At 47.9% G+C, this 25,199-nt stretch overlaps 1 protein-coding gene across 2 annotated transcripts in view; it reads left to right on the forward strand.

Moving 5' to 3' along the window:
- xmas (RRM_XMAS2 and SAC3_GANP domain-containing protein xmas) overlaps nucleotides 1-25,199 on the forward strand; it is a 580,140-nt gene that overhangs the window by 128,417 nt on the left and 426,524 nt on the right. For both annotated transcript variants that reach the window (XM_065450653.1, XM_065450654.1), the window contains one exon: nucleotides 4,429-4,654. In XM_065450653.1, coding sequence (XP_065306725.1) covers nucleotides 4,429-4,654 — 226 coding nt within the window. The remainder of the gene's footprint in view (nucleotides 1-4,428; nucleotides 4,655-25,199) is intronic.

The following is a 25,199-nucleotide window of genomic DNA, read 5'->3' on the forward strand; positions in this document are numbered from 1 at the left end:
ATGATTCCCTAGCCATGATAATCCTGAGGGTAAGTAGAAGGGAGATGTTGCACCCTGCGAGTACTTCGCCTTCGCATGTGCCCTCAGACATTACCGGAATCATTCTACTAGCACGAGATGGTATTGTGATGCTGTCGTGGGAAATTCGAAGTACAGCTCTGGGGCGGCAGGCATCTTGTGTCGTCACTTTCTTTGAAGAGAATGAAATGCAATGTCGGCGGAGGTCGATGATGGTGCTATACTCTCGTAGAAAGTCGATTCCAAGTATCAATTCACAGGAGCATTCTCGGGGAACAAGGAAACTGATAGGAAGCGGAGAGTTTTGAATTTGTACCTAAGAAGTGCACGCACCAAATGGTTTGACGATATGTTCGCCAGCTGTCTGTACATGCGTCCCTGTCCGAGGCATAACAACTTTTTTCAAACTGCTTGCCAGTTTGCTGCTCATAATCGAGTAGTCAGCATCCAGTGTCTATTAGGGAGGACGCGTCTCTCGCGTTGCGAAAAATGGGAAAAAAAATGGATTAAAAAAAATAATATTTTGAGTTTCTGTAAATCTTTTTCTATCTGATTCCAAAATATCATCACTGCAAACCACGTAGAAGTGCTCTAAAAAATTTGTTTAATCAGCCAAGGCTGCAAAAAATTTCGTGGAAATCGAGAAAGAACATCGTTTTTCAAGTGACGATATCTCTGGAACAGCGCAACCGAGTGCCGTCATCTTCATCTTGATGGAAAGCGCATTTCTCAGTCTTCAAATTTGCCACTTCAGCTAACTCTTCTATACAGGAACAAGTACACATGGAGCAAATGATTGAAGGTCATGCTGAAGTCTGTGATTGGCTATGCCCTCCACGTGACTCCAGTGCGGTTCGCCATTGGTCTGGCGCTCGCGTCGTCTGCTCGGCTTCTTGCACCTCGCGAGTCTGTATGTCTCTACTCGCTGTAATCTCGACATGTCAAAATGGGTGCTACATGGACATTGTACTAGTTTGGCTGATCGCTACGTTTGTGGACGTCTCAGACGCGTGGCTAAGCATTCCGAGCATCGGCGACACGGACTTCGCGACCAAGATTCGTGTGCGCAATCCTCGGACATGCGGCTAAGCCTTTTAACACTTGGTGTTTTGGAATTCGTGACCAAGCACATCGCACACGCAATCCTCGAACCCGTGGCTAAGCACATGTACATAGGAGTCTCTGATTGGCGATCAAGCACACCGCACGTGGACTTTTTGGACCCTTGCCGAAGCATTTTGGGCATCGTGCCTCCGACTGCGCAACTAGGCGCATCGAGCGTCGACTCCTCGAGCCCGCGTCTAGGCACTTCGGGCGTCGGCACCTTGGACTGCACAAATAAGCGCATCAAGTATTGACTCCGCAAGCCCAAGACTAGGCGTTTCGCGCAGGGCACCTCGGACTGCGTGGCTAGGTATTTCGCGTGCTGGCACCTCGAACTGTGCAACTAAGCACATCGAGCGTCGACTCCTTCTATCTGTGGCTACGCATTTCATGCATTGGCACCTCGGGCCCGCAACCAAGCATATTGCACGTTCACTCTATTATCATATTGTCACATAGGTCGTAACAATATCTATCATACCACCCCTTCATAAAGAGAACCTCATTATGAGCTCTGTTCACTAGGCCCCTTGGGCTGGCACAGACACCTGGCTGCAGAAGTGATAGAGGCGTCATACAAAAGTACAATTCTAGAAAGCACTGAGCAGCTGCATATCTATCACTGGCTCTCTGATCCTAAGTTCCACAGCCGTTGTCAAGTGAAGATGACTTGGAAGACTGCTGACACTCAGAGCCTTCATTCAGTAACGTGGTCAATTCTACCTAAAGAAAAAAAAATGCCTCACTGATTGTACTGGAGACTATCAATCAGGCAGCCTGCAGGTACAACACTGGAACTATAGTCATGCCCACACAGAGTTCTTCGCCTTGCTTGGTTTGAAACCCAAGCACCATGTTCCTTGTAGAGCAGCAGCAGCAGCAAAGAATGCCATACAAAAAAAAGGAGGGGGGGGGGAATGAAAGTACACCAAACCAGAGGCCACATGTACAAAAAGCCCCACGTCACAAAACACCCCAAAGACTAGAAATGTTGTGCCTTTTAAAGAACCGAAGAGAAAGTGAAACTTTGAGAGCCGTTTTCTGAAAACTGTTTTTTTTTTTGCCTTTCTGCTCAGTTTCTGGAGCTGATTTCTTATTTACAGTTTAACATATTTTTACTCAGTATTTTTTTTTTCACGTTCCTTGGGCTACAGTGCAGGTCGTGACATTCTCACTTTCTTATCTTGGCTCTTTGTAAATTTACAATATGTATTCGTGTACCCCAAAAGTGTGCTTGATGCGAAGGTAACGAAATATGACACTCCAAAAAATTTGTTTCCTTCATTGTAACTGCTTATTTTAAATTTAAGTTCAGGTCCAACGGTAGCGGATGCACATACTCAACAGGGCCAGGTCTAACCCAACCTTTGCTAAGCAGTATCAACATTGGCTCAAACTTCATGTGCACGGCTCGCAGAGTGCTGAAATCTGTACATTTCAATTTCTAGGGCATGTTTCGACTCGTGACCGTGATTAATTATATATGCAAGCGAAGGCACTGCGGCTATCGCATTGTTAGTTTTATTGCACGGTCATGTGAGTTCAGTCATCTGGGTTTGGATCATGGTCAGCACGCTGATTTTGTCAGTGCCATCAACAAGAAAGTCCGTCGCGCTAAGACAACTGGCACCTGTGAGTTGCGTCGTTGTCAGCCTAGTATGAGAAAATTGTCTCAGCGACACGCTGTGCTTAATAGTTGACCAATAGTTGGTGTCATTTTCTTGTCGCTCGCGTATCGACCCAGTGTTAACACGCCTTAAGTACTTGAAATAAGGCACGCACTGCCACCACTAGCAAGAGAGGGCCAATGCTGCTGGAAGTCTTTGTCAGCAACGTGATGTTTTTGAAATGTCGCCCTAGTGTAAAGCAGGGTTTATAGATAGATTTGCTATAGCCATCAATGCAAGGCGGCAACTACATGGTTCACGGTGTAGTCTGGACAAAGCCCTCGCTGTTTTCTGTTTTAAAAGTAGAGTTGCAGTTGTATGCTGCACATGCTTTTTGTACCACACAGATGTAGAGCTATACACCAGTGGAATTCCAGCTCAATACACGGCACGAGTGTTTCCTGCAGTGGGCATCCGTGCACTTTTTTCTTTTTTTTGTGGTCTTTCCCTCTGTATCTGGCTGCACGGCCGTGTGTGTGTACCTTTCAAAAATGTTTTGCGACAAATCCACTAAGGCTGTTGTGCCACGAAAAAGGAAGATTGCGATGCCACCGCAGGCGACTTTTATCGTGCAAAGATTGGTGATGCTGAGCCTGCAATTCTGAGTCAAGCATATCCCGATTTTGGGGTTCTGCGGGAGTTGGATGGGTTCATAAATCCATATGTATTGGAGTCCGATGTTGGTTAAACTGAGTTCAAGTTGGCTTGACTGGTGAACTTGAGTATCAGTGAGCCAGGTGGGCTCTAGCCAAGTCTGATTATGGTGAGTCCAAGCTTGAGGAATTTCCCAATTAAAAAATTTCCTGAATCCGAGTGAGTTCACTTTATTTTGCCACCCTATGCATGTCTTGCATGAATACAAAGAGCTTTTGTGAAAGTAGCAACATTATTGCAACTACACTGTTCAATAACTTCTCTTATGTGGAACGTACAGGAACACCTAATTGTGCGCAAGCAATACCACAGCTGAAGCACCATTTGAGGATGAGGGCTGCATGTGCAACAGCAAGAAGAAATGCCTCCGTTCAGTTCGTGGTTGCCACAGTGGGTTGTCACTTCCCCTGTGTAACCCCTGTCATGTTCTGGTAGGAATCTTGTGAGGTGTCTGAATGGCGGGAAATATAGAGTGCCGACCAATAATTGAAAATAAACATGCCTGAATGAATGTTACTGGCACGGAGCAGCAGTCTGTGATAACAACAACAATGAAGAGTACACAAGCAACAGTAACTGCCTGGAAAACAGCTGCTTTAAGATGCGAGGGGGCTTCAGTATAGAAAATGTGGGTTCCCCTCGGCTATCACAATTACACTGTTTCCACTTTCGTAATGAGTCTTGTAGTTCTATGCATGTATTGCTTTCATTAGATGCTGAAAGTGTAGAAAGCTTGCACTGGTAAATGTCCATCCTAGAAGAAGCAGTACAGAAAAGTTGCGCTTCCTTGTGCATAATTTCATTCTAGGATGATGCAGATTATGTGCGAATTTGTTGGCCTCATAGTCTGTCTGCACGGCAAAACTGCGGTGCGCTGCCATGGAGCCATGCCACATTTGAGCAGGGATCATGCATGGTCCCCAAAAGTCGTACCTTGCACAGAGCTGCTGTTCAGAGCCTTGTGTCGGGCATGTTGTGGGTGCAGGCAGGTACAGAAGCTGCCTGCCTGGGTGCGCTGGTCGGCCGAGGTGAAGCGTGCGGTGGCTGCATTTGCAGCCCTCAACAGCAACAACTATGTGCGCTTCTTCCGGGTGGCGGCCCAAGCACCCTACCTGGCGGCCTGCCTCCTGCACCGCTACTTTGGACAGGTGCGCCTACGCGCCCTCCAGACCTTCCTCAAGGCCTTCTGCCAGCCCAACCACAGCGAGGAGGTGAGCATCGTTTCAAGGCAACATACAGTTGCCAGCAGCCTTATTTCGATTGCAGTCTTGCTCAATCTATGCAACTCAGTCTGTGCATCATGATCATAGGCTGACGTCTACACTCAGTGTGCTAGAAAACACTTAATACAGAAAGCAAAGACAGCCCAAATATTTTCCTTAAAAGAAAATGGAGTATTATAACACAATTTTTACATTGTATTATAGAAATTTCATAGGTGCTTTGGAACCACTGACGACATCTGGTGCATGTGAGCACATCCAAACTTGATCCCGATTGCTGGACCATGTAGCAGAAATCGTTGTCAATTGCAGTCATGAAATTCGATCTGGATCGGGCCTTACTGCAATAACAGAACCATGTGACAAGACAGAACAGTGAAGCAGCAAATCTAACCTGATATTTTCAGCACCCTCGCAGCAGAGGCATGTGTGTGCTCTCTACGATGAAGGCTGTGCAACATACTACCCTGTCAACAGTGTTGCTACAAAAAAGTAGGGATGGGCGAATAGTGATTGTTCAAATAATTGTATTTGCAAATCAAATATCTACTATTCAATTTTTTTGTATATTGGGTACTGTATTTGCTCTATTCTAATGTGCCCTCAATTGTAACGTGCACCCATTTTTCGTGATGAAAAAAAAAAAGGGGGGAAAAAATGCGTCTATTGCAACGCACACTCAGTTGCCATGACCTGAAGAAAGGTCCTTCACGGTGCTGCACACATCATTTTTCATACAGAAATACAGTCAAACCTTCTTATAACAATACTGGTTTTAACAATATATCGGTTATAACAATGAGAAGCTGCTGCACCATCAACTTTTGTATGTTTTGCATAGTGAAATAACCCAATTACTACAATGCCCTGATGCCGCATTATCAGTTATAACGGTGAAGTCTGGCTGCTCGGTGTCTGAGCCGAAAAGTAGTGAAATGCACAATCCTTGAAAAGGAAAAAAAAAAAGCAGAAAATTCAAGCCACTGCACGATGGCCCACTGCTCGAATGGCCGCCGCGCGCTCATTTTCCAGCCTTCTCCGCGTGCCTTTCTCCCGTCACCCTTCCACCCCTCCGAACACGAATGGGCTGCACCCATATCTCTACGCCGCGCCACCCTCCGAAACACTAATGTACCTCGCCAACTGCGCTGCTCGCATCTTGCTCGCTGGCTCCTCATTCAGCGCAGTTCTGCAAACAGCTTAATCGCTCGCGTTCGTCTCTGTCAATTGCGTCGAAATCATTCCTGGCCACGCGGTTTCTCAGCCTCGTTTGACCAACAGTTGGTTTTACTCGCCGCCGAAACGGAAGATGGCTGATCCACCTGCTAATCATTGGCAATGCACGACATTGTAACCGAGGAGGTGATCGTCGCAAGCATGCTTGCATTGGATAGCGACGGCACCTATGATGCAGTAGGGCAGGCTGCCTCAACATTGTCCTCACAGGAGGCCTGGCAGATAATTCAGTCCCTCCGGAGCTTCGTTTTCGCAAGGAACCTTCCACTGCATTACGTGGAGCACCTGAGTACCTTCGAGAGGGATGTCAGCAAGGCTGACGGACATAGGGTTTTCTTGGGCAACGCAGTGTGACCTACATGCCGATACGCTTCTGGTGATCTCGCCTCAGCGTTTCTTCTGGATTTCTCAAGCTGACAGGCTGCCGTGGCAACCTCCTCACATTTTTTAAAAGGCATCTTTTGGGCCCACCAAAGTGCTGCCTTGGCAGTGCACGCATATCGCTTGCCACCCGTAGCCCCTCTGCAGTTATAGCAGTGCCATTCTTTAACGCTGACAGCCGCGGCTTGTTACACGCGATCGGGGCGCCCGGGAAGCAGTTAAACTAGTGAGCACAATCAGCAGTCGGATAAAGGAAGGTGGTTGGGATATAGTGGGGAGGGGCACTGGCCTCCCCGCTTATATAGTTTTTTCACAACAGCTCTGCCATCAGAAATTTTTTACTCGCAAGAAATGTGAGTACTGCCGCTCTTTTCTTTTGCAGAACTCTAGTGTCAGTAGCAGAGTCTCCAAATTAATGAAATTTGTGACAGGGGAGGATTGCTGTATCCCTCCAAGAAGAACTAAAGAAACTTGAGGGAATATATTTCCAACCTTCTTCAGCAAAGAGGAGCTTTGCAGTGACAGCATAGTTGATGTCATGATTCTAGTGAAAGCTTTAAATTTGGCTATGCCATAGGCTGCAAATTACATGCTGATGATTTCACATCAGCAGTTGTGCGTTTTTATGTCCTAACAAGGCTGCACTTTTAGGTTAAAGGTGTTAATCAGTGAAGAGAAGCACGGCAAAAAAAGAAATTGCGCTTTAATGTTAGCTTTACTGCGGAAAGTTATGCCATCTGTGTAGCCATGGAAAAAATAGTATATAAGAGACTTGCCAACAGTGTTGTTTACACAGACTCACTGAATGTGCTCACGGCCTTTCATTCTGGAAATGCAATGGCTCCTCTGCTTGGAGACCTCATACACAGCATTACAGCAGCCACAGCTCAAGGCCAAAACATCAGGCTCTGCTGGGTACCAAGTCATGTTGGCATAAAAGGCAATGAAAGAGCGGATTTGTGCGCTGTATTGGATTGGAGCGGTCGTAGTTGTAGGGAGGACCTTGTGCGACAGGACTAGGCGAGCAGGATTTATTTACATTATTTACATCTTAGACAAGACATACATCGACAGTCTAGCGTGACTCCCATATGGAGCCCGCAAGACTAACATACAGCAAACAGCTTACGAGCACGCAGCTCACGAGTACATTTTGAGCATGACAATGAGCATGCAGCTCACGGCGACGAGCACGACAACGACCACTCAGCTCACTGGTACATCTCGAGCACAACAACGAGCACGACAACGAGCACGCCCTAGCAGCCGGCAATCGCTGCTTATAAGCACTTGCTTGACGTCACAGTTCAACGTCATTGAAGATGACCCGCCCTTTTGGAGGAGGCGGGCTCACATACACTTGTTGCACAGGTTTCAGTGCCGCACACTCACCGGTGTAAAGGTCCGGAGCCGACGTCAGAGGGGCTTCGTAGAACTCTGCACCTTCCCAGGTGGCGCGGCCGGTTATCCACAGTTCTCTGACGTGCACCCCGTCCGGTTGGATTGGAACACGTACAGCGGGCTGAAATAGCTGGCACGTTGTCACCCCGTATGGCCATTCCTAACAGCTGCTCAAGCTTACAGCTAGCAAATTAAGAACGTAAATATGCCCTATAGAGATTGCATGAACTTACTACTTAGTAATGCAAGGAAAAAATGGCAGTCCACCTAGAACAACGAACTAAATAACAAGCTACAATTAATAAAACCAGTTCTAGGTGAATGGAAGTCATGCGTGCACCAGAAGCGTTACAAGGAAGTCATTATCTGCCGTCTCCGTATAGGTCACGCACACATTACACACAACTTTCTGCTGAAGAAAGAAGACAAACCAATTTGCACTTGCGGAGATGAACTTACAGTCATCACATTTTAATTTCATGTTGTAAACTGGAAAAGCTACGGAAAAAGTGCTTTTCCCCGTTTTATAACCAATGCATCCCTTTTCACCCAGATCTGCTCTTGAGTGAGACTGCAATTGTGGATATGTCTAGCGTTTTTAGATTTTTAACAGAAGCTGGTTTTCTTAAAAATATGTAAATCATCACGTAGTACTTCACCTCATACACCACAGCCATTTCTCATTCCTGAGAAAAGGCTGAGGACTTTATTTGATTGGTTAGGAGCCTCGAGATCCTTGTCCTGGCAAGGATGGCCACTGAGGTTACCTGACCCCTTTTAAAAGTTTTTATCAGTACCCATTGTTACAATCTTTTTCTTACTCCATCATGAGGTAACTCTAACTATTTAAGCACTCAACACCACTGACGATTATTTACATTTTTGTAAAATTACATGGAAAATTCCCCTGTACCTCGAGCTTGGCGCATGATGGCCTTAGTTGCCTATGTGCCATAAAACACAACACAACACACTGAGGATATAGCGCTTTCCGCAATGGCTTGCGGCTAGCTACCAAATCGGCCAGCGGCGGCCTTACTCCTTAGACCATTACACCTAATCAGTGTGGCTTCGTCAGTACTCTTACAAGGTGGGCGTGGTATGGCACTATTGGTCAAAACAGTTCAAAGCTAAAACTGAGAATATAGCACTTTTCGCAATGGCTTACGGCTCGTTACAACATCAGCTAGCGGTGGCCTTATTTCTCACGCCATTGTGAGTACTCTCACACATTGTGAGTACTCTTGCAAGGTTGGGCGTGTTGTGGTACTTGTGGTCAAAAGAATCCGAAGCTGAAACTGAGAATATAGCATCTTCCGCAGTGGGTTGCGGCTAGTTACCAGATTGACCACTGGCGGCCTTACTCCTTAGACTATTGGACCACATCAGCATCGCTTCGTCAGTGCTTTTCCAAGGTTGGGCACAGTGTGGTGCTAGCAGTCAAAACAGTCCAAAGCTGAAACTGAGGATATAGCACCTTCTGCAGTGGGTAGCGGCTAGTTACCAGATCGACCACTGGCGGCCTTACTCCTTAGACTATTGGACCACATCAGCATGGCTTCGTCAGTGCTTTTACAAGGTTGGGCATGGTGTGGTGCTAGCAGTCAAAACAGTCCAAAGCTGAAACTGAGGATATAGCACTTTCCGCAACGGCTTGCGGCTCATTATCACATTGGCCAGCGGCGTTACTCCTGAGGACAGAAGACCTAATCAGCGTGGCTTTGTCAGTATTCTTACAAGGTTGAGCGCGATGTGGCACTATCTGTCAAAAGAATCCGAAGCTGAAACTGAGGATCTAGCACTTTTCTCAATGGCTTGCGGCTCAATACCGCATCAGCCAGTGACGGCCTTACTCCGTATGCCACAACCACTGGCACGCGTCGGAAAGCTTCGGCACGTGCCGAAGCCTCAAAAGCGTCAGTCGGGAACACGGCGAAGCGTGATGACTCGCAGAGATTATGTCTATTGCCGATGTTAGAAGTTTGTTGACGCGAGGTGACGCTGCGCCGGCGTGCACCAATGAGAGGCTGTGACGCGTCGCAGGCGTCAACCAAATGGAGGCTGCGAAGCCTCCGGCTGCTATGCCTATAATGGCCGCCCATGTGAAGGCGCCGGCACCAACGATCATCCGAGTTCTTTGGACGCTGTCCTGAAAGACAGTGTTGTAATAGTAGGCCGACAACAACACGACCGACGATCGCGGGTTGTGGCAGTGCGACGTGAATCCGAAGTGACTTCGAACGACGCCGACTACAGTCGCCGACCGATTTTCCGGACTCCGAAAATTCGGGCATGCCCGATTATTCGGTCAGCTTCGCGGCACCGCCATTCTCCCCATAGACCATAATGTACCACAACTGCCGAAAGTTCGGACACCTTGCAACCTCTCGTCTGATTTTTCGGGCACTCCTTGAGCCAACTCGGTCGAGAGCACCATGCACCGACTCTGACCGGTGCATGGTTCGACTTGATGAACGCCATTTTTGTTTTGAACGGAGCTTCCTTGCTGCCCCACGAAGTGGCGCTACTGGAAATCCCCGGTCATCATCATTGTTTCTGCCTGGTTAGATAGAGTGGCTCTGCAGCAGTTCCGGTTTCAGCTTAGTAAGCCATGTCAAGACAATCCAGCAGCTGATTTGTTTCTTCGCGCAAGACGGTGCGAGCAGGCCGCGTTTTTCGTTTGTGTGACTGGTGTCGGCACGGTGGTGTTTGCTTTGTGTGCTGTGTCGAGGTTTCGGTGATCCAACGCTGCATACGTAAACATCGCGTCAAGGGTCTAATGGCGCCAACAGTGCCCGCACACACTGCTGGGGGAATGCTGGCAAGCGGGTGCCGGGAGGCCTAAGACTTGTGGCCTTCTGATGTGCTACCTACCGACGCGGAAAATGTTCTGCCGAGACCTGTGCAGTGGTTGCATTGCGATTCCGGACACCGTCTCATTTGACAGTTTCATAGGTGCTGACACTGCTGTACTAACAAGCGCAGAACTCGACGACGGCAAGATCATTCGTCAGGTTTCTGCTGCATTGCCGGACGATGACTCTGAGTCGGAAGATGACGCACTGTTAGATATGGAGCTGTTTTCTGCGATTACTTCGAGTTCCCCAAACGCTTCGAGTCGCAGCACAGCTAATTGAGGAATGCCGAAGCAGGAAAGCACATTCCAGAGGAGCGGCCGAGCAAACAAGTTTAAGGCAACAAGTTCACGTGCCAACAAGTTCGTGCCCCGCCGGGATTAGCAGGTGGGCCTCCGACAATGGAGCATGAGCAGCCCTCCCCTTCTCCTCGTTAGAAGTGCATTGCCAGTCTGCGAGGCAAGACCACAGAGAGCCGCCAGGTGTGACACCGCGACACGGGCGCCTACCATTGGCTGAAAGTGGCGTCATCGGAGCGGACTCTCCCATTGGTCAAACATGACGTGACTTACAGTGCTCGAAGGGTTTATAAGAAGCCTTCCAGAGAGACCTGAGCATTCTGGGATAGGCCCTGAATCCCTGATTCACCTCTCTCGAACTTCTTGTCGCGGGCCGCAGCGTCCGAGTTGCTGCCGGCCCGTAATGACTGTACAACTGTTAATTGACGCTCACCTCCTTGTACATAATGTAGAATAAATCCCTCCCAAGTTTTGGGTTTTCATCCCGAAGTCCGTCCCTCAACCCCTACATCTGGTTGGCAGCGGTAGGATCGCCTCCGAATGCATCAGCTGGTGGCAGCGCTACGGATAAACCTTCGTTGAGAGAGATCCTAAGGAACCGGGAAGAGCGAAGAAGAGTGAGCCTTCGTCGAAAGAGGTCCGAAGAAACTGGGAGTAGCGAAGAAGGAGCGAGCCTTCGACCCAGGGAGTCCGGAGGAACCGGGAACAGCGGACAAATGAACCGGATGGCAGGGTGCTGCAACCGTAAGTGAGCGCGTGGTTTTTTTCCTTATGATTCGCCAGACTCAAATGTTGTGTGTTCATTTTGATAGTTCTGGGAATCGGGAGTTTGTTGCATTGTGTGTTTGCACAAATTAATAAGGAAAACAGTTTAAACCACCTGTCGGGGCAGCTGCCATGGATCTTAGAAGGTTGACGAGGTTAGACTTGTTGTTGGTGTGCGACGATTTGGGAGTTGAGGCGGACGAACGGATGAAAACGCCAGCTATCATAAAGGCGATTCAAGATAGTGGCAATGATGAGAAAAGCATTGAGCTTGCTTGGGAGGTGATACAGGAACCACGAGAGCGAGAGCGTCGTGTACATGTGCGAGAGCGTTGTGAACTTAAGAGTACGAGTAAGCGTGAAAAACGCGAGAATGAACGGAAGCAGGAGCTTCAAAAACTTACTCTTAGGTGTGAGCATCACGAACGTGAGAATAAACGCGAACGTGAGTATCAGGAACGTAAGCTTGAGCGTGAGCAAAAGTATGAGAGAGAGAAGGCAGCACTGATCAAAGAGATACAGCATTGTGATCAGTTATTGGCACAGAGACAACGGCTGTCTGAGAATTCTGTAGGTAGTACAGAGCGAAAGAATGAGGAAGTGTCTAGCGGACTTTCGCCAAAAGCCGACGAGAAGAGTAGTGCCTGTGAGATTGGCTGCCGATTCATAAGTGAAGGGAAAAGGCTAGCTGCTAACGATGCCTTAGTGGCAACAGAGGCCGTTAAAGGCCGCAGTGAGAGCGACGAGGTGCTGTGCCAACAGATGACTGTAGAGACAGCTAGGCCAGCTGCGAACAAATTGGCACAGTTACCGCGTGTGTGCGTCGCTGGTAATGTTAGCGAGATTGCTAGCGAAGAAAAGGGTACTTCTGACCTGACAGAAGCGAGCACCCATGTAGAGCCAGACGTGCGTGCAGAAGTGAAGTGCGAACTGGACGATGCAGTTGAGAGTAGTTCTCGGGATGGCGAGCTCCGTAGTCCACGAGAGAACAACTGCATTGTTCAGGGATCGGTGCGGCTCTCCGCCAGTCTAGATGGCCTAGATAGGGATGATTCAGTTAATCATTCGGACTGTGCGCGTGAGACAGCGATCGATACCGACGGGCTGTGTGCCGATGCACAGCGTGAGCTGGGCAATGTAGCAGAGGGCAGTTCGCAAGAGTGCGAGTTGTCTTACTCGAGTAAAGCCTGCTGCATTGTTCCAGAGTTGGTTGAGCTGTCCGCCAGTCGAGGCAGAGCGAGTTTTGATTTAAGTGAGAATCACTCAGACTGTGCGGGTAAGAGACCGATCCGGGCCGACGAGATGTGTACCGGCCAGCACGAGGCACGAGAAGGCGACATGAAAGCGAGTGCAAAGAAAAAGCGCCGTAAAAAGAAGCGCAGTAAAGACCGAAAGACGGTAATTAATGTAGCGCCGCCAAAAATGGCGAGAAACCCAAAAGGGCAGGGCGCGAGGAAGAAGGTGCGGTCGTCTAGGACGATGTTGACGCATCCAGAACGTTCGAGCCACCGGTCAAAGGGGGACCGCGAAGAATGTTCTGCACGGACGCGGACAGAGGGCACGAGGCTGTTAAACTCCTCGTCGTTCCGTAGTTCTTTTCATAGCTCAGCGTGCAGTTCGAAGAAACGCAAGGTGGCAGGACGAGACCAGGTGGGGAGTAGCGACGCGGTCAATCGAGTTTGTGTTGAAAGCGGGGCGCGAGGACGCAAATTGGCAGGAGACCGTAACGTCTTGGGGGAGCTGATAGTTAGTCAGCCCTTTTGTTGTCTCTCGGCAGCCAGAGTAGCTTTCAAGCCGCGACCACCGCGAGGACGGCTCAGAGTATGAGTCAGACATAAGCGTTTGGAAAGGGAAGCCAAGAGAGCTTCCGTAGAAATGAAGTGTGTTTTTTTTATTTTGAGCATCGGAATGTTTTCGCGATTTGAGACTGAGATTTCTTTCAATATGTAAGGTCTGGGCTTTGTTTGTGTTTTCGTTCGAGAAGCTCGAGATTTGAAAGTTGCGTTTTAAGTAAACATCTATTCTCGCGAGATGCTCATTACTAAGTAGATAGGCTTTTTTTGTGTGTGTGAGTAACCTGAAGGTCAAGGTTATCGTTGAGAGGCCTATCGTAACGCGCGTGTGTGTTATTTAACCTTCTTTCTTTTTAAGTGTTTTTTGAATTTTCTAAGGTTAAGCGCGTAGGTTTTCAGTAAGTGCGTGATTTGCACGGAGAAGCGTTTTTAGTTCCATTAGCGCGTCTCCTGTGTGGACAGAAGGAAGCAGACTTGACTGGGTTGCTAGTTTGTGTTGAGGGCAGCCGTATTCTGACTTCTATTATAAGCACACGTAGAACGAGTTATTAAAAGACGCATTATTTTAAGGGTTCTGCGGTGTGTGTAAGTCCCGCAAGTTTAATTGTTCGTTTACGTCACGTGTCCTGTAGGACTTTCAGGAAAGAAACGTGAGTAAGCGTAAATGAAAAGTTTGCCTACAACGAAAGTACGCGTTCTGTTTAGTGACCACAAGGCTAGCGCGCTTGTGATTACGTACTTGTGAGGTTGACCAGATTGTTCAGTGGCACCATTACGTGCGATAAGTACGCCACTGCGATAGATTGGAAACATGCTGTTCGTGTAGTTAGGCCACTTAAGTTATGTTCGGCTGTTTTCATTTGTTGTTTGCATCGTCAACGACCCTTTTGTTTTGCAACAACAATAGTACTCTGGTCTTGTCAGCATTCGGGGAGAAATGGATGGCTGTTTGGAAGGGTGGTTACAACTGTTTTGTCAAAATTGGGGAACTAAAAGATCAGGGTTGATTTTGACTCAGTAATAGCCTGGCGAGTCAGGGGTGAAGAGCCTGCGCTTACGCGTGGTGCAGCGCTGTGTTGTTTGGTTTGTTTGACGTATGTTCTCCAGGGCCCAGGATCCCGAGGGTTGTCAAACGAGGCTCGACCCCAGTACCCTGCAGCTTCTTTCAGCGTTCCTCATGGCCAGCGAATTGAGTTCACCGGCCATTCAGAACAACCGGGGCGAGGACGAGCTGTTAGATATGGAGCTGTTTTCTGCGATTACTTTGAGTTCCCCAAACCACTTCGAGTCGCAGCACAGCTAATTGAGGAATGCCGAAGCAGGAAAGCACATTCCAGAGGAGCGGCCGAGCAAACAAGTTTAAGGCAACAAGGTCACGTGCCAACAAGTTCGTGCCCCGCCGGGATTAGCAGGTGGGCCTCCGACAATGGAGCATGAGCAGCCCTCCCCTTCTCCTCGTTAGAAGTGCATTGCCAGTCTGCGAGGCAAGACCACAGAGAGCCGCCAGGTGTGACACCGCGACACGGGCGCCTACCATTGGCTGAAAGTGGCGTCATCGGAGCGGACTCTCCCATTGGTCAAACATGACGTGACTTACAGTGTTCGAAGGGTTTATAAGAAGCCTTCCAGAGAGACCTGAGCATTCTGGGATAGGCCCTGATTCCCTGATTCACCTCTCTCGAACTTCTTGTCGCGGGCCGCAGCGTCCGAGTTGCTGCCGGCCCGTAATGACTGTACAACTGTTAATTGACGCTCACCTCCTTGTACATAATATAGAATAAATCCCTCCCAAGTTTTGGGTTTTCATCCCGAAGTCCGTCCCTCAACCCCTACAGCACCATGTGCTGCGCTGCCGTGGCATGCGGAGCGTGTACAAGCAGTGACTGTGCTTTCAGCCGCTAATAGTGACTGTACGACCCTCTCCGAGATTCAGGCTTATCTGATTACGCGTAAACGGAACAGCGTGCAACGGCGCATCCACGATTACTTCCAAGCCTACTGCCAAACCCGAATAAGTGCGTGGAAATAAAGGATCAATTTTTTTTCTTAATCTGCTTTTTCGGACACCTGTTTATTCGGACATTTTCGCAGTCCCCGTGAGGTCCGAATAAACGGTCGGCGACTGTAATCCAACCTGCCTAATAGGTTCCGCCGGGCTCAGTGCGATCATCTGCTAAAACAGCCAACCGAATCACGATTGCCGCAACATCTGTGCTTGTATGTGTATTCTGTAGTGCTCAAAACGAATGGAAATGTGTTTACAAGCCCTGAAGTCTGGATGATAACGCCTATCGCCTATCGCCTATCGCCGATGTTGTTTACGTTACGCGTAGGCCTAGCGCGTCCACCCAGTTCGTAACTCGCGAGTGAACGAACCCAGCTGAGAAACCCTGTCGAAGGAAATGAATTTTCAGGTCCGTTTGGTGCTGCAGTGATTTAAAATATGGCACTCCTGACTTTGTGTGATGTGTGATGTGATGAATGAACCGTCTGGAACTTAGGGTGGTCAACCGCGGCGCGTTTCGTGTGGTGTCGGGTGACTCAAATTTAACGGGCAAGCTCTGTGCTGTTTTCAGTGGCAAAGATAACTTCCGAAAGCGAAAGACACTAGTAGCTGAACGATGGGACGTACACACATAATCAGTCATGCCGCCCGTTTCAGCAGACACTGTGCTCTTCTATTCGACATGCGAGTCCAGTTCAGTACAAGTTCACTGTGCTCCTGCACTCGCCTCTTTCAGGTGCATCCGTCTTTTGGGCTAGTTTGGGCTAAATTGCTCGTTTAGCAATCAAGAACACTGGCGCACTGAAGCATGCGTGACAACACAGCCATGTTTGAGTCAGTGTGTCCCTATACTTGAGCACTGCAAAAAGAAATTATCTGTTTGTAATGTGTGCCCCGTGTGCAGTGCATGCATGGCAGGACCTGCATCGTGCAAGACCTATGCGTGTAGCAGCGTATACCATGATTGCTTCGATGCCTGCTTCAGAAACAGCAAGTACTGAATCACTGAAACTCTAATTGATTTTTTATCTCACTTTTTGTTTATGGAAAGTGTAGATGGTTTGAGTGCATTGTGGGGAAGGTGAAAAGATGTCATCAGTGTTTTGTGCAGTCGGTATGCTTAAACTGCTGGAATTATTTCAACTTGTACTAAAACGTTTCTTGCTTGTAGTCAGGACAAAAATGTACTCAAAACCAAGTTACTAATGCATCTGCGCAGAATGTGTTTGATTAACAAGTTAACACTTCCACAACAACAATATGCCAATGCACAGCATATGTGCTTGCAATAAATACATTCCGTAAAGGTGAACGACTGGGCCTACAATAACAAACTTTGTAGTAGCACTGCAAAAAGTGCTGCCATGCGTATCAGCCACAACAAAACTGCTGCACGTCCAACCTACTTCCTTGGAGGCACCTCTCTAAAGACAGTTCGGGCCTTTCCCATTCTGGGTGTAACATTTAGCTCTTCTCTCAACTTTTCCGCTTATGTCACCAGCACTGTATCTAAGCATTGGCCCATTCTTGGGTATGTGTCCCGTGTCTCCTTTCCCTGATGACGTAAGGTTTTCTGAGCACTGTACACTTCTATCATACTGTCACGACTTGAGCACTGCTTATCAGCATAGTTCACGTACCAAACTTGCGACGCTAACAAACTTAAGCTTGTTTGGCACCAGACAACACCCACCCTCTACTTCCATCTTTTTGGTTGTCGCAAGCTCAGGCCAGCCTACGAGTATTGCCTCAAACCCCTCAAGTTGCACACCCTGCAATATCAGCGCAACATTGCACTAGTCTATACTGCAGGGTGCTTTACGGCTCTCTGAACAATACTAATCTTTCTTCAGTTCGTCTGAACAAGTGGTCAGCACGGCCCAAGCCCTCATCGCGCCTCTATGGCCCGACACAACTCCATGATTATATCTGGCATACAGAGCTTTCTCTCCACCCCTCTGGCCATTTGGATTCTCCTTCCTTGGAACTAGACTGAATTGGCACTCCTGTGTGTTGTGCACCTGTCAAATGTGTGCCATGCTGTGTTATTGAGCAAGTGTGCATGCGTGCGTGTGCACGTGGAGGGGAAGGAGGTTTCTTCTGCATCCTGCAAATTCCTGCTCTAGATGGCTGGTTAGCAGACGCTCTGAACATACAGGCATGAGCCTTTCTTTAGTCTAGAGTGCCAAGTTACCACTAAGATTATTATTATTATTATTATTATTATTATTATTTTATGACAGTAAAAAACACGCTCACTGACACAGAATTATTGTTTATAGCTATTTATCGTCCGCCTAATAACAGTGTCACACGGTTCTTGCGTGAACTTGAAGAAATTTTAGAAGGCCACAAAGCAGCAGATCAGATTTGTTTGGCGGGTGACCTAAACATTAATATTGCTACGGAACAATATGTGCGATCACGAAAAGGCGAGCAGTGCGAAGACGACGACGAGGAGGAGAAGCTAGCTCGGGCTGTTGCCTCTTGGCGAAGCGCAGCATATTTTCTTGTAAATATACTTGTACATAGCTTTTCGTCTGCGTCTTCCTACGTAACATATCTGGTGGAGGTGGACGTTCCCTGTACCTCGTCACAGAGCTTCGCAGTGGACGGTACGTCGAGCCTTCCTTCATGGCTCTCGGCAACGACAACCCGACTCCGCCGGCTCCGACACCTGCTGCCACTTCGACGACCTACATCACTCTCCCCGTTTCCCGTGATCCTGGCGTATTCTCGGGCAAAGATGGGGAAGACGTCGATGACTGGATCAGCCTGTACGAACACGTCAGCCGCAATAACCGGTGGGACTCTACTATTATGCTCGCCAACGTAGTCTTTTACCTCGGTGGCACACCTAGAGTTTGGTATCGCACGCACGAAGATGAGCTCACCAGTTGGGATTCTCTTAAGACACAGCTTCGGGACTTGTTCGGCAACCCCTACGGTCACCAACATGCCGCGCAGAAGGCGCTTTCCGGCCGTGTGCAAACGTCAACAGAGCCCTATGTCACGTACATTCAGGACGTCTTGGCTCTGTGCCGCAAAGTTGACACCCACATGACTGAGTCAGACAAGCTTGCCCACATCCTCAAAGGAATTGCCGATGACGCCTTCAACTTGCTCGTTTGCAACAACGTAGCGACTGTGGATGCTGTTATAAAAGAGTGCCGCTGCCTGGAACTCGCTAAAAGCCGACGTATTGACCAGCAGTTTGCCCGTCTGCCCAACACCGCGGCGACATCTTCTTGTGCTGACATTCCTCGTCCTAACAACACTGCCGATGTTACCAGGATTGTCCAGCGTGAGATCGAGGCCACCTATCCGGCTGCCTTCGATTCCAGTCCCACCAACACATCTGCAGTCATGGTCTCACTGATCCAGGCAGTTCTCCGCCAAGAGTTCGCCAACATGGGTATTCACACCATCTGCTTGGCCCATCGTCCTGATACTGGCCCGGCTTCTTCGATTCAGCCCCGTCCCGCACCTTCTTACCCACCACGTTTCCGCAACCCATCTGAATGGCGCACTGCTGACGACAAGCCCATTTGTTTCCACTGCTATCGAATTGGGCACATTTCTCGGCACTGTCGCAGTCGCTGAAGTTCCCCGATCCGGTCTACTTATACCGCCTACTCTCGCCCCCCAGGTGGCCCTTCTCGTCCCTATGCCGCACGCTCCAATAACGCCGCCGCTGATTCTCCTGCACCGAACCGCTCCTATTCGCGTTCGCCTTCGCCCCAACAACGACAATCTCGCTCTCCACAGCCCCGTTGCTCCTATTCACCGACTCCCTTCGGACGCCGCTCCCAGCCGGAAAACTAGACGATGCAGCGCCTCGAGGTGACGCTGCATTGCTCCCTACGCCGCCAAATCCTCTACTGACGTTGCCCACTCATCTGAACCTTCTTGACGTGCAAGTCGACGGTTTTTCTGTGTCTGCACTCATAGACACTGGGGCGCATTTGTCCGTAATGAGCGCTGACCTTCGTAACCGGCTCAAGAAAATTATCACGCCCGCCACGACGCATGTTGTCCGTGTCGCCGATGGCGGAACAGCCCCCTTAATTGGTATGTATGCCGCACGCGTCTCCTTCACCGATCGCTCTACTATCGTGCTATTCACAGTCATCGCCCGCTGTCCCCACGACATCATCCTCGGCTTAGACTTCCTCTCTGCACATTCCGCTCTCATCGATTGTTCCGCCAGTACTCTCCGCCTTGACCTGCCCGTTCTGGATCCCGCTGAACCACACCCCAGTCGCCTCAGTTCCGTCGACTTTGTTCGCTTGCCACCTGCAGCACTGACTGATGTTGACTTAGTGTCATCCCCACCAATCCCCGACGGTCACTACATCGCGGTTCCTATGCAAGACGTTCTCCTTACCCACGGGATCACAGTACCCCATACAGTTTTATCTATTACGGCGAATTGCGTCTGCCTGCCAGTGGTCAACTTTGGCTTGACGACACAAGTGCTGCCACGCGGGATGTCTCTGGCCCAGCTTTGCTCATTCGCGGATCACTCAGTAGCATCCATTGCAGTAGACGACACTTCATCTGATGATCCTCTACCATCGCAGTCGGCAAATTGTACCATCGCTGACTTACAGAAAATGATTGCGCCTGACTTGCCCTCCGAGCACGCTCGTGAACTCTACCGCGTTCTGTTTTCCTACCACAATATTTTTTACTTTAATGATCGTCCTTTGGCCCAAACTACAGCTGTCAAACATCGCATTAATACCGGCGATGCCCCTCCTATTCATCGCCGCCCGTATCGAGTGTCACCAGCTGAGCGTCGAGTTATTCACGCAGAAGTTCGCAAAATGCTTGCCAAGAACATTATTGAACCATCATATAGTCCATGGGCGTCAGCTGTTGTACTGGTCAAAAAGAAGGATGGCTCATGGCGCTTTTGCGTGGATTATCGGCACATTAACAGGGTTACCAAAAAGGACGTGTATCCCCTACCTCGGATCTATGACGCCCTTGACTGCCTCCACGGTGCTCGCTACTTCTCTTCTATTGACCTTCGCTCCGGCTACTGGTAGATTGCCGTGGACGATCTCGACCGCGAGAAGACTGCTTTTGTAACACCCGATGGTCTTTATCAATTCAAAGTGATGCCGTTCGGTCTATGTAACGCCCCTGCTACTTTTGAACGCATGATGGACTCCCTTCTTCACGGTTTCAAATGGTCCACGTGCCTGTGCTACTTGGACGACGTTATCGTATTCTCCCCAATGTTCGCTACGCACCTCGAGCGCCTCTTTTCAGCCCTGGACGTTTTTCGTCGAGCCGGTCTGCGACCGAACGCATTCACAGCTATTCCCTAGAGAGACTGGTTGTGGAGAAGGAGCAAGCATGTGGCGAAAAATCAAGACTTGAAAACGGAATATAAGATTGCGAGGAATTGCGTCGGTGCCCTCTTGACATCAACAAATTGGCGGTATTTCTTAGACAGATTTAATCAAGCACACAAAAATTCAGCAAAAACTTGGGCTTTTTATAAATACGCTCCGAGGCAGTACTGCAGCAGCTGGGGATTTTTAGGAATCTTTTTCAGAGAAGCCAGATATAGTGGCAGGTTATTTCAATAGTTTTTTCACGCGTTTTTCAAACACTGCGCGCTCGCAGAGACACACTTGCTCGCTCAATCAAACTGTTCCAGCATTGGGTTTTTTGCCCATTTTGTTGAAGGAAGATCTGAGGAGAATAATTTTCAGTTTCCAACCTAATAAACAACCTGGTATAGATGGGCTGGCTGTGGCCACACTAAGAAGAAATTTTGATACATGAGCAAACATACTGCTTTTTATGATTAATGGTTTTATAAGCACCACATCAATTCCGGAGACTATAAAAACGGTGATTGTTAAGCCACTGTATAAAGCAGGAAAAAGAGATGAAGTTGAAAACTATAGACCTATCTCTGTTTTGCATATACTCTCCCAAATACTGGAAAAGTTTCTGTTTGATTGTATGACTTCCTTCTTAAAGAAATTTTCAATCCTAACACCAAGACTGTCTGGATTTGTTGCTGAGCGAGGTACTCTTACACTGTTAGAAGAGTTCACCGATGAATTATATACTGCTCTAGATAAGTGCCTGTATACTTATGTTTGTTTTTACCTGTATATCTGTATAGTACCTGTATACTTAGCTTTGTTTTTGGATTTAGCAAAAGCGTTCAAAACTACAAATCACGATATTTTATTGGAAAAATTGTTTCGTTTGGGTTTGAGGGGACGCTTTTTTGATGTTATTTGCAATTAATTACATGATCACAGATGGTCATGGGCAGTAAAGAAATTGTTAGCGCTAGGAAATATATTACAGCTGGGGTCCCACAGGGATCTGTGTTGTCCCCTCTCTTATTCAATTTATTTATGAACAACTTTCCCATGATAATTGCAAAAGCCATGGTGTATCAGTATGCAGATGACACAGTTCTACACACTCTTCATGTGCATTATGAGGAAGCTACTGGCACCCTACAAAATGCAGTTCATAAGGCTATGCAATGGTTTGAAGAAAACTGTGTCTATATCAATGCTAAGAAAAGCAAAATCATGTGCTTTCATAGTTCATTAAAAACTCAAAAAATAAACTTGCCAATATTTCTCCATAATGAAAATTGTATTTCATGTAAATGTACTGCTATAGAATATGTGGAGACATTCAAATATGTCAGTATAACGTTCAACAGCGGCATGTCTTGGCAGCATCACATGGCGTTTTTGTGTGGAAAACTACAGAGTGTTGCATATCTACTTTTCAACATGAAGGGTTTAGTACCTCTCCCAGTCAAGAAAATGATAGTGCATGCTCTAGCGTACAGTGTGCTGAGGTATGGTATAATGATCTTCGCCTTTTGTACAGAGCGCCGGAAAAATCAAATTGGTAAACTACTAAAAAATATATTAAAATATGTGGCTTATGGTACTACACTACACGACAATATTTTTCAGGAATTAGGATTTTGCACATTGGAGGATTTATTTACCAGAACTGTTATTATGCGGCATAATTGGAGCGATGAATTCGAAGAGTGATACGATGCACCTCGATTGTTAAGAAATAAAAAAAAAAACATTTTAAGGTACCCTATTCCCCTACTAAGTATGGTGAAGCGAGAAGAAGTGTATACATCCCAAAAATGTTTAACGATTTGGCCGATGAATTCTTTTTGGCAACTTCAAAAAAACAGTTGAAGAAATTGTTGATGAAATGTTGAAATTTAGTCCTGATTTTTCACTTAAAGGGACCCTGAAACGATTTTGGCGATTTTCTACAAACGTACTGAGTCGTTAGAGTAGGTTCTTCTGATCATTAATTGATGCATCTAAGTGCTCTGCGTAAAGCGTGTAATTTATTATAAGGTTTTAAAAATACACATCGCTGCCGATCGCAGCGCACTGCTCGGCGGAATTTTAAGCCGCCCCTACCCATATGATGCAAATAACCCATATTACGTCACATGGGCGAGCTATCTGATTGGCTGACCAGGGCACGTGGTCGATAATTTTTCCAACTTTATGGTGAACAAATGATGCTCGTAATAGTTGGAATGTTAGTTACTTTGTTTTTGTAAAAAGAAAATAAGTGAAAGAGAATACACAAGAATAGTTTTTAGTACACTTCAGCACTTCCGGCACACAGCAAGTGTCGTCTGCTTGTGTTACAACGTACTCCATTTTGACGAGAGCTCCGCGGGCAGAGTCGGTCTCAGTCTTTTCGCGAGCACTATGATTCGACTTTGTTGCCTTGTGGACTGCAAACCTAGCGACCTGCAAACCGCGAGTCCAGTATTAGGGCAAACGCAAGCGCAAGGGGACAGGGTCTGGCCGCTTGACTGTGCCGGGATGAGCCACGAGATGAGCAGAAGGGCAAATGTGAACGGTCTGCACGGTGCAGCCACCTGGTGGCACAGAGCTCAACCATACACAGTAGCAGCAACGAAGTGTATTCTTTGCTGTTGGTGTGTATTTTTCGCAGGAGTGTAATCATCAACACGTTGTTCTTATAAATGTTTAAAATGTTTTACACTTGGTTAGAGCAATATTAGCGCTTCGTTTGACTGGTTAAGCGCTGCGCCAACAAGTGTCTGGACCGTGCAGACCGATCAGGCTGCTCACGTACGTCTACTCTGAAGTTCCTTCATCAGCTTGAGTTTATGCCTCCAGTCATTTGCCGAAATGACCAGCTTGCCTGTGGTTACCGGAATACCGGCCACCTTCGGCGCTACGACAGAATGCTCGCAACGCACGCTGCTTCGATGGCTCTCGGTTGACGGCCAAGCGGCCAGCGGAGAGGTCTCGCGCGGGAGGAGGCGTGCTCCAACAACCGGAAGTGGACAATGTGACGTCGCATCGTGACGCAGGACCAGTGAAGGCGGAGCTTAGCGCCGCTCGCTCGGCGAGCGAGTTGAGGAGGAAAGGCATGGCTAGGGAGGAGGGTAACTTCTAATCGCTTGTAACTCCATTAATACGTAACGCTTCACTTAAATTGTGGTGCGAATGTTCTACTTAAGCTGTACCCTATGCGCCTACAAAATTTTTCCGAACCGTTTCAGGGGCCCTTTAAGTGGTTTATGTGTTTCTCTTTATTTACTATGTCATTGTCTGTAAACGGGTAATACTACCAACCATTATTCTGGAACTTGGAAAAAGAAATGTGTTATTATGTAAATGTCTACCTTTTCACCTTTTATGTAAATATGTAACCACATCGCTGTACCGACTCTGCCGAGCCTAGTCGCACAAGTCCTCGTGGACTTAGACAGGCCCGTTTTCTTGTTTTGCTTTTGGATGTGTGTCAATGAAGATTATTATTATTCAGGGTGTCTACCAACCGGGAAAACCGGGAATTCTCAGGGATTTTGAGTAGTCTGGAAAAACTCAGGGAAAACTCAGGGAATTTGTGCTTCTATCAGGGAAAATTAGCTGTAATTTTTTTAGAGGGTCAAAAGTCGCGGTAATGCTGGCTCGAGAAACAGACAGGACTCGTAATGAATCGTCGTCGGCTGGAGGAGTTGCCAGTGTACAGTCAACGACCGACTTTCCGGATTCCCGATAACTCGGACGGCTTCGCGGCACCACCACGTACCGCAAAGAGTCAATGTATCATAACGTCTGAAAATTCAGACGCAAGAACTCTTTGCCGTCCGATTTTCTAAACGTTTTGCGTGATCGCAGGTCCGAGACGGCATTAATGAAAACCACCACCGCTGCTGTTTTGATTACCTCGCCGCCTTGAACCGGTGCTCTCGCACGCAGATGCGCTGGCAGCTGTGGCCACCACTGCGGCAACGGTAGGCCTAGCTGCTTCGACGTCCGCTGTTAAGCTTGTTGTCGTTCGGTGCCGTGTTTCTTCATTTCTTCGCTGACAGCAATAATTTTGTCTTCGAAGCTCGGAAAGCACGGCGCATTGCATAATGCTCTGTCCCGAAAGTCTGCTTCGCCTCATTACAGTCGTGTCACGCAGTGAAGCGTACAAGCGTAGGAAGGGGCAATTGTCGCGGGACACTGTATGTATTTCTTAATTTTACACGTGTGCACTCGCCCTCACCTGTCACAGTAGGAGCACCGATATACCTAATAAGTGCACTGACAGGCATTCAGAGCTTTTTAAGATGTACATGTGTCGATTTTAGACCTTAAGGGCAGTAAAAGACATGAATTTATTTTTTCGGACTGCCTGATTTTTCGGAAGTTTTCGCGGCCCCTAGGGGGTCTGAAAAATTAGACGTTGACTGTAAATTGACCAAGAATATTCTTCAAATGGTCATTGGGG

Source organism: Dermacentor albipictus, chromosome 5 (assembly GCF_038994185.2).
Source record: "Dermacentor albipictus isolate Rhodes 1998 colony chromosome 5, USDA_Dalb.pri_finalv2, whole genome shotgun sequence".
Lineage (NCBI taxonomy): Eukaryota > Metazoa > Arthropoda > Arachnida > Ixodida > Ixodidae > Dermacentor > Dermacentor albipictus.